The sequence below is a fragment of the Macadamia integrifolia genome, chromosome 5, assembly GCF_013358625.1.
Source record: "Macadamia integrifolia cultivar HAES 741 chromosome 5, SCU_Mint_v3, whole genome shotgun sequence".
Classification (NCBI taxonomy): domain Eukaryota; kingdom Viridiplantae; phylum Streptophyta; class Magnoliopsida; order Proteales; family Proteaceae; genus Macadamia; species Macadamia integrifolia.
In genome coordinates this window covers 12,131,717-12,141,919 of record NC_056561.1, presented here as the reverse complement: position 1 = coordinate 12,141,919, position 10,203 = coordinate 12,131,717, and the positions used below count along the sequence as shown (strand labels likewise).

The 10,203-nt window shown below is 34.5% G+C and overlaps 1 protein-coding gene across 1 annotated transcript in view; it reads left to right on the top strand.

Moving 5' to 3' along the window:
- Positions 1 to 6,272: 6,272 nt before the first annotated feature.
- LOC122079493 (serine carboxypeptidase-like 35) overlaps positions 6,273 to 10,203 on the top strand; it is a 12,381-nt gene continuing 8,450 nt past the window's right edge. The window contains exon 1 of the mRNA XM_042646007.1: positions 6,273 to 6,605. Within this exon, the coding sequence (XP_042501941.1) occupies positions 6,332 to 6,605 (274 nt within the window). The 5' untranslated portion in view covers positions 6,273 to 6,331. The remainder of the gene's footprint in view (positions 6,606 to 10,203) is intronic.

Here is a 10,203-nt window from a genome sequence, read left to right as displayed (position 1 = left end):
AGTTTTGTAATTTTGAATAAAGACAAGAATTCCTTCACTATTGTTGAAAGACCGACATGGCCTCTTCATGTGTTTGTTAAGGGAAAATTAAAAGCAAAATCCAATTTAATAATATTCTCAAGAAATAAAATCTAATTACTTTTTCATTTTGATATGAAAAATTATTTTATCGAGGTGAGAAATGGTCGTCCCGTCGTCCATGAAATGTTATAAGGACCACTTGTTTAGTGCTTTTGCATATAAGGGTCATATTTTTCTACAAGAATCACTTTTCTTCGTAGATCACGACTCCTAACAAATCTTAACTTGACTCTCAGATAACAAAATTAAGTCTTAATAATGAATAGTTAGGATACATAAGATTAAATAAAGTGCTGATCAACGATTTAGATTGATAGTCTAATGTAATTCTTTGTCGTGTGACCCAACCTGATATGTAACATAAATTCAAAGGCAGAAAACACTTAGGCATCATTTGACAATGTTCTATTTCTGTGTTTTTTTATTCTCAGAAATAGAGAAACAATTTAAAAAACATTTGATAAAGTTGTTCCGTTTCATCAATTTTTATAAACATATATCAAAATTTATGCTTATTTATAATTTTAGAAACGACTTCAACGAAACAAGTTAGACTTGTTTCGTCGCTTTTAGAAACGAATTTGAAAAAAAAAAATTATTACATAATAAATCTCTCAACTATTTAAATCTAAAAAAAGGTAATCGAATCCTCTCTCATTTTTACGCATCCGATGACATTATTGAATTTTTTAGGGATATTATGTTTGTAAAAAACATTTTGAAAAACAAATGTATCAAATACTAAAACGTTTGTTTTTATTTCTAAAATCATGAAAAGTTGTTTCTTCCCTTGGACTACTCTACACCATAGTGCGCCCCACAGAGGAATCCCGATCCAAAGCTGTGCCGTTTGTAATGATTCACGGGTGTGAAAGTGAAAACATCCGCATGAGTGGGAATTAGAAGTCTCTGATGATCAAAACTGACATTGTTGGTGACCTGTCTTTTCAGTAGCATGAGCCAAATCAGGCTACAGACATTCTTTTTGGGCCTGAAAGTCTGGATTCACTCCCACTGTCCATATCCAGAAAATATAATTTTTTTTGCCCTTTTTTAATTTATTTTTAGGTCCTGCTTTTTCAAATTTGCTAGCATTTTTTCAAATTAGATGGAATTTTGTTTTTTTACCTGGTTGGAAGAAAACATTCTCCTTGCCCCCAAAAAAAAAAAAAAAAAAAAAAAAAAAATAGAGGCAGAAATTTTAATTACTAATAATAAAATAAAAAATTGACTAAATTAACTAGGGTGGAATGTTTTCAATTATAAATGATAGGAGATGAGAATTTATGATGATAAAAATATCATCATAAGATCAAATCACTTGTGGTGAAGAGATTATTTCTTATCTACGAGTAAAGGAAAACTTTTGTCAAAAATCATTACAAGAAAATTGGGATTTGACTTTCTAAGCGGTATTTTGTCAAATAGAAATGTATTACAATTGTGCTTTCCAAATAATGCATATTGATGGTATTAACTACCAATGTGTATGTAGATTTGGTAATTTTTCCTTTAATTTGGCCATTAGACGTAAATAATATTACCGCCACTAGAAAGTGCACATTTAGTGGCAATATTTAATGCCACTAATTGCACTTATTATATTAATAAACCAAAAAGATTAGTATTAGTGATAGTATTTATCAGTGTTATCAACATTAAAGATGATTTAACCAATGGCGATTTTAAATTAACCACGGCTAAATGTGTTTATATAAATATTTTTTTATCAAAATGAAATTACCTCCCTATGCCCACCAATCAGGCAATCACTAGGTACCCTTTCTCCACCTTCGCACCCCACCCTTTACTCCCTTCTTCCCAATCCAACCCTTAGCTGTCTGCACTGTGGTAACTCCCACCCTCTCTTGCCTCCCCCCATCCCCCGCCAATTTGCCCCCACCCCCATTGCTACACAGCCGCTCATTGAAACATTTACTGTGATCCTTCCGTCTAGTGGTTGTAATATTTGTATCGCTACCTAGATAAAAAATAAAATAAAATAAAAATATTTGTATCGCCACTAACAATCTACCTGCAGTGATGGTTCAAGATTATCGTCCTAAATGTTTTGGTTTTCTTCAACCATGAAAATATTCTTCATCTTCCACTTTTGGTGGTCGAAGAGTATCTCAGGTGTTTATGCAATTCATGGGTGTAATTATGAGATTGAAGTAATACCATGGGTGAAGAGAATATAGCCATTAGGGTATTGTTATTCCTTATGCCCTTATATATTGTATGAAGTCCAAAATGCTCTTAGCATCATTCCTGGAGTCACATCCATCCATCATAACTTATGAATTAAGATATCTCTTTTCACAATGGGTGAAGAAAAACTAGATCTTTTAATTATGCTTTCACAAATTCAATCAACAAAAGTTTTTCTAGATTAACCTGCTTGGGCTGATGGCAATGCCGATGGTGGGGGCATAAAATCAGTTTTTGAGTTGTACTTTGTATTTTTTTTTTTTCTTCTATTTTAATGAAATTCTGAATCCTCTAGTGAAAAAAGTAGGCCACCCTTTCTATCACGTTGAGAAGTGATCCTTTGCTAATGAGTATCAGTCAGATATTAGATCTCATTTTGATGCTTTTCGTGGAGATATATCTTCATTTTCTATTCCTCAGAAAAGACTGCATGCCTCGCTGGGTTTGTCAAGTTCAATGTCGATGGTGCCTCTCATGGCAATACTGGTCCTTCGGGTATTGGAGGAATATGTCGTGATGCAAAAGGATGTTTTCTATGTTTTTTTTCTTAGGGTATTGGCCCTTCTTATGCTGCTATGGCTGAAAAATTAGCTATCAAGGAAACACTTAAACTTGCTGGTCAATTTGGATTTTAACATCTCATTATACAAAGTGACTATCTAATGATAATCAACATTCTCAAGCATGGAGGAGACTCAATTCCTTCGAGGATATTTCACATCATTTCAGATTGTAAGTCCTTTTGTAATCTATTTGAGCATATAGTCTTCCTTTATTGGTATAGGGAAGGCAATTTTGTTGCCTATGTGGTTGCCTCTTTAGGAGCTAGATCGATCACAAAGCTCTAATTTTTGATATTGGAGTCCTTCTGCTTTTATTGCTTCACAGTTATATCTGGAGTTTCTTTTTGTACCCTATATAGATGATTCAATCCGCAAGGACTATGATTGGGAATTGTTTGATCGTCTTTCTCCAAAGAAAAAGTGAAGCATAATCAATTTGAATTCGGACAGCTATTCGAAATGTTGACGACGCTCATATCTTCTTTCCGTGAAAAATGATCAATTGAAGTGGAGGGTTACTTGTAGGTACTTTAATTTTCCTGTCACTTCTAATACATTAGTGATTTTCAAACCACACCCACCCACCACACCCTCCAAAAAAAAAAAAATAAAAAAAAATAAAAAAAAAAAACTATAGAATATCATCTCCCGTTGTGATGCAAATTTTTAAGGTCCTACAAGATCTACTTGTCCACTAAACTATAGCCCTCTCAAACCTCCTACGTGGTAGAGCCAAGGCATGTTTGAAGAAAACTTTCGAGACCAGCCCACTTGGAGAAGAACCCTCTCCCATAAGTCCCTAACATGGCAAAAAGTTCATCTCCCCTTAAAGCATCACATTTTAGATCGAGGCCTAGTCTAGAGATGCTTACTTCACCAAACCAATTCATAAATGATAACTATCACTATTAATAATGAAAACGATAATTATGATGGTGGTGAATGGTTAATTAACCCTTGTGGTCAGGTTATAATCTACTAAGAGTCTAAGATGATGTATGATGCTTTGGTCCCAAATCATATCCATAGCTTATGTAGATAAGAATTGATTGGTCCATGCATTGACTTCCCTTTAAGTAACTTTAATGTCTAAATAATTTGCAATGAACTCACACATGATATTCAACGAGAAATGATTGAAAAAGATGGAAGCAGATCCTCTACAGTGCGTCAAGTGCACGGCAAATGGTTGGCAGCATCCAGGCACACACCCTAGTTGTTGGATGTACATTGGATGCACTGGAGAAGATTTGGTTCCCTAAAAGATACCTAATAGTACTTATATGGATGCATGACTTAATCAATTGCTTTTAAGAGTAAGTAGGTATCTAAAATTAGGATGTTAAAATTATGTTTACTGTCAATAACTAATTAGTAAGCAATAGTTCTTTTATATATATATATATATATATATTGAAAAAACTGAGAAAATGTTTTATGTGGGGAAGTGTTACCAGGTTCAATTAATCCTATGCAGTGAGCGATGAGGATTCAACGGTTGGGCCTCAGCCATTGGATCTTCACTGCCGCTCACTGCCTCCACCGCAAATAATTTTTGTACAAGAGTGACCCCTACATCAAGATATATGAGAGACAAATTGATCAACCCGTCCTCCATTACAAAAAAAAAAAAAAAAAAAAGTGTTTCTGTGGCTCATGCACATACAAGAATTACACTTCACCAAAAGTAATATATTGACGATCTTGCTCCATGTACTTACCAATTCACTTTTGTCTTGAATAGTAATAAGCTTCGATTACACATTAGGAGCTTTTAGCATATTGATCAGATGCCTAATACTTGGTATCTAATTTGACCACTAGGTCAATGGTTTGTGCCATGGAAACAACTATCTAAGAGAGGGTACCAAGAATAGGGTGAGAAATATCAACAAAGGCTAACTAGAGCAGAATGAAGCCGCCAGGAAAAAGGTCACTAGACCCTAATGCATGGTAGAGCCAGTGTGAATGGTGGTTGTGGAAGCATGGTGGTGCCTAATTTGATGTATGACACTATACTGGGTCTACTTGGTATAGGATAGGTTAAAAAGCTTTACTTTACATGTTTCATCAGCTCCAGTTCCTTATATATAATTAGACTAATCCATATGTTTTTCAGCTCCACCACCCTCCACTACTTGTTTCACCCATGCCATTTAGAGTGCACAAGGAGCATTTCTGAAATTGAAAAGGACAGGATGCCAAGGCAATGCATGTAGGTTTCAAAGTGCATGTATTTCTTTTTTCCCCTCTTTCAAGTTTAATTTGGTGGTCAAAAAATAAATAAAAATAATATTTTTTTACTCCAATCAGAAAGATACACAAGCCGGTCATTACATTATGATGTTTATTCCTTTCCTTAAATTCAATTTTTTTTTTCTATTTATTTTTTGATAACCCAACTAAGCCTTAGGCTAAAGATTTTCTATTTTTTTTCTTTTCTTCTCTTGGTTTTCAAACATAGCCTTAGTTAACAAATTTTTTTTTCAATGAAAATCTATATAAATACTAAAAAATGTGAAAAATAATAACATCTTTTGATAATGGCACAATGACAAGTCACCTCAAATTATTTTGAAGATCTCTTTTAATTCCTTACTTTAAATAACTTTTAAAAATAAAATAAGAGAAAATAGCTAGAAGCCTACAGTTTCTCACTTCACCAAATAAGTGACAAAATAACCCACTCTCTTAAGATTTTTTTTTTTTTTTAACCAAATGAAAAGAAAAAACCGCCACACTATTCTTTTTGCCACTAAAAGTGGTCTTAAAGCAAAAGTCTTGACCTGGAAGGATCGAAGAAAGTGCTAGTAGATCGAGCTGTAGGTGCATGGACTTGGCTAGTGAAGCACAACCACTCATCTTTCCATAGAGAGTGCTACCCTATTCCGGCCTGGACGCCAAACGCACAATTGAGAAGATTAATTTTTAAACCGTGCTTGCATTTGGATGACAAAGACCATTGAACATGTATTAAATCAGGCTTAATGAGATTAAATGGTCTAATAAGTTTATAAACATTTGTTTATTGATTGATCATAGTAATCAATCGGTCTCGATATAACCGTTGAATCACTATCTTTCACCAAAAACACCTGATTATTGGTCAATTAGTAAGTGAACCTAACACATTTATTAATTGATTGGGCTATTCTCGACCTTTAACATTCAGGTCGGGCCTACCGATGTCGGCCAATTTTGACACCCTCATTAGCAGCATCAAATCACATCTCAAAAAAAAAAAAAAAATGTTAAGGGGGGGGGTGGTGGGGTGGGGGGGAGAAGGTTCTGGCTGCGTGGCCTCTTTTCCCCCAAAAATTTAAAAGGGTAATTACATTTTACAAACACCCTTTTGGCCCGTTATCACACTTTTTTGATTTTCTGTTGTCGCTATATAATGACTCTTGACAACTTACAAGACTTGTCTATCTCCGCGAGAGAGAGAGAGAGAGAGTGAGTGAGTGTGGTAACTGGTAATGATGGCGTGTGGAATTTGGATATTCCGGTATCTGGTTTGTGGTTTGTTGGTTTTAACGGCGGTTGGAGTAGTTGAGGGAAAGAATGCCGGCAAAGATTTGCGGCAAGAAGCAGATAGAGTAACGGATTTACCCGGACAATCGCCGGTGAAATTCCGTCATTTCGCCGGATATGTCAATGTCCGACCAAAAGATCATAAAGCTTTGTTCTATTGGTTCTTCGAAGCTGAAGAAGGAGTTGCAGAAAAGCCTCTAGTTCTCTGGCTCAATGGAGGTCAGTCTCTGTCTCTCTCTCTCTCTCTCTTTTGTTGAATCTTTTTCCATGGAAATGCTTTTCCTTTCCTTTCAAATTTTCTTATGCTTTCCAAGAAAATGGGGTTTCATTGTTTGAAGCAGAATTGTTCTCCTCCTCTCCATGGAAGAGAAGTGCAATGCTTTTTTCTCTTACCAAAAACGGTTACTGCTTCAGAACAGTGCTGGTTTATTTCCGTTATCTTTGACGGCAAATACAACGATAGATCATAGATGTAGTTTACGTGAACTCCGTTAACTTTGATGATTTTTTTTTTTCCGAATTTTTTTGAACGTTCAAAGTTCAAACATACTGTGGTACTCGATTGGCCACAAGTGATCAAATCTTAGCCGTTTGATTAGTGGAAATATTAGATAATTTTATCCATTTGATCAACATGAATTTCTTTTTCTAAGAAATTTTTATAGTATATTTTTATTTAAATTTATATTAATATATTAACATTTATATAAAAGTGATGAGATGTTGTATTAATGTGCATCTATTTTGCCATGTGGAAGAGTGATGCTGTAATTCTAAGTATTGGATATCTAAGTTATAGACAAAATTGGTCGTTTGTCCAAATTTAACTTCAAATTTAATTATTTACATCTAATGATAAATACTCTCATGCATGTTCATGATGTGCGTGTCTTCATTTTGTAGTCTTGATTTTTCTATGCTTTATTTTATCATATCCACCATTTTTTTTTTGGTAGAATCATATCCACTTTAATTCTACTATATTTGCTTGTGGGTTAGTGTCCATCATAATCAAATTTTTTTAATTAATTTGTATTAAAGGAAATTTTTTTTTTTACTATCTTGATTCAAATTAATATGATCATGTCAATACATTTTGTTATTTTTATACAACATAAAAAATGGTATAAAATATTTAAGGTAAAAAGTTGCTACTTGCCTTTACAAATTTCTTTATCCCCTCTTCATTTAATAAAAAAAAAAAAAAAAAAATGAGACCCATCAGGCATTCTCTCTTCTATTTAAATTATATAGTCTCATGTAAACCCCATATGAATGATAACATTTTTCAAACCCTATTCATGTAGACTTCAAATACCTTCTTTCATTTCTAGGAAACCTTTCCTTAAATATTTAATACCTAATTTATTTTAAAAAATAAATTAATATAAAATATTACCTTTTCTATTCTCGGAGTCAAATTCTACTACTGTCTACTTCAATTTTATCGAAATGGGTTGGAAGAAGAGACAGATCAAGGTATCTCCCTCTCCTTTCTTCTCTATTTTGAAGTGGTGGGGGTGGTTTTTTTTGGTTTTTTGGGGGGGGGGGGGGGGGGGGGACCAACTCTCTTCGTTCTTCGTTCCTTGGTTCTTTAAATCATCATGGAAAGAAGATAATTATCTTCCAATGGTCCTTTGCCTTACTTCATTTATTACTTTAAAAACATCTGGAGGATCCTCTAGGTATAAGGTTATTGTCTTATTGACCACTGAATTAAATAATGGCACTTTGATTTTTATTTTTTTATAATTTTTCTTTTAAAATATCAGAAAAAATGGTTAGTCCATATCCAAATTCCAAACAATAAAGTGAAGGGTAGGCTAGATAGGTGAAACTACGGTCCTTATTCTAGCATTGGTCTTTATCAATAATAATAATAATAATAATAATAATAATAATAATTTTTAATTATCTTTAATATCCCCACTCTCAACACTGATCTCCCAAGAGATAATTCAGTCAGGAAGGATTAACACCTTTTTTTTTTTTGCTAACGACGGGTATCCCACTGGTTCATACTGACCTTACGATCGTATGGATCAGGTCATACCGGGATTGAATGAGGATCATTCAACTTTCACTAAAAGCAGTGAAGAGTACTAAACACCTCCGTGTGAGTGACCTAAGGTGTGCCTAGTGAAAGTCAAACTTAAGATGTCCAAGTTTACAACTCGTACCAAATAAGGACTAACACCTCGAAGTCATGAACTCAGCTTTTCTTGGGATCATGTTTAGATCCTCTCAGCCTAGTCGAATGCTTTTTAATCTTCTGATTTCTTATGAAAGCCCTAAGAAAATCATCTTTTTGCAAATTAATATTTTCAATAAGAAAGAAAGAAAAAAAAAGATGAGGCTCACAATGCTTGGGTGGCAAACGGTATGATTGTGTGGCAAACGGTATGATGGTGTGAGCTGGCTATGGTGAGATCCAATCACTATCTTAAGAAAAAAAGGGCAATGGAGGAGCTTATCCACCTTTGTCGGTTGTTGAGGACTTTTTCGTTTTCTTATTTGTCTGTTTGGAGAGAAAACCAAGAAAAGAAAATGGCAAACTCAATGGATGGCTAGAGGCCCATCGCACTCAAAAGATGAAAGGGGGAGGGGGGGGGTCCACAATTTCAATTTCACGGGCCATCATCTAATCTAGACACATCATTATCATTCCAATCGAATGGTCCGATGAAATCCATGCATGCATGTTAGTTTTTGTTTGTTTCTCTTAGACAAAGGGTAGAGCCATCTTCCTATCCAAACATCTCTCATCCTGATTGTAGTAGATGTAGTTTTCATTACGTGGCAGACCCAACTTGAACCCACCTGACCTTCTAACACAAGCTTTAAACCTGATTAATTAATAATTAGAGAGAGACATTAGGGAATTGTGGTGTGGCTTTGTGCAGTAGTTGTGGTTGTTGATATATTCATTGCTGAGGTTATGTTTGGTTGTTGTGTGAAGTTGATAGATTTATTTTATTTTATTTATTTATTTTTATGGAAAACACAAGAAAATGAGTCTCATAAATAGAAGATTGCCAATTGGGGGTTACCTTCTTTTCTTGTCTGATCTCTTTTATATTCATGCAAAGTATCTGTAAAAATAGTAGTCTCTCTTTCTTTTTGAATAATAGTATTATCTCTTTAGAGTTTATGGAAGTGTCTCTTCTCTAGGGCTATCACATTTATATAGGGCCTTGCCCCGAAAGCATGCCATGTGTCACATGATGAAAGGATAAAAAAATAAATGAGTGGGAGCTAGTTGAGATGGATATACATCCATAACAACAATTGCCTAGCACAATTGATGAGAGTGTGGTGTGCTAAACCCACATTCATCAGGAGGTCTCAAGCTCGAGTCTATTGGCTGTTATGTTCTCCCTCCCCCCTTATTTAGTGTTTCATCTAAAAAAGGAAAAAAGATGGATAGATAGTGACATTGGTTGGTTGTGGTGCCTAGTTACGAGTTCAAGCCTCCTAGTTTACACCTTCCCCCTCTCTTATAGAATAGGAAAGAGTATGACCTATCAAAAATAAATTAATAAAAAGACAAATGGTACTCGAAAATTTTTACTTGTAAAAGAACTAATTTGATTAGATTAATTTTTCAACCATTTGATCTGAATTTTATTCTGACCAAGGACAACTGCGTAATTCAGTTAGTAGTGAGTGATGTGATAAAGCCCATCCTACCAAGAGGTAACCCAAGACCTCCTGGTCCTCATCCTTTTTTATCTTTTTATTTTTCACCAAAACCTCCACATTTTCATGCCTAGTTGGATCTGTTTAGGACATAAGCCTTTTATCATTTTTTTGGGGG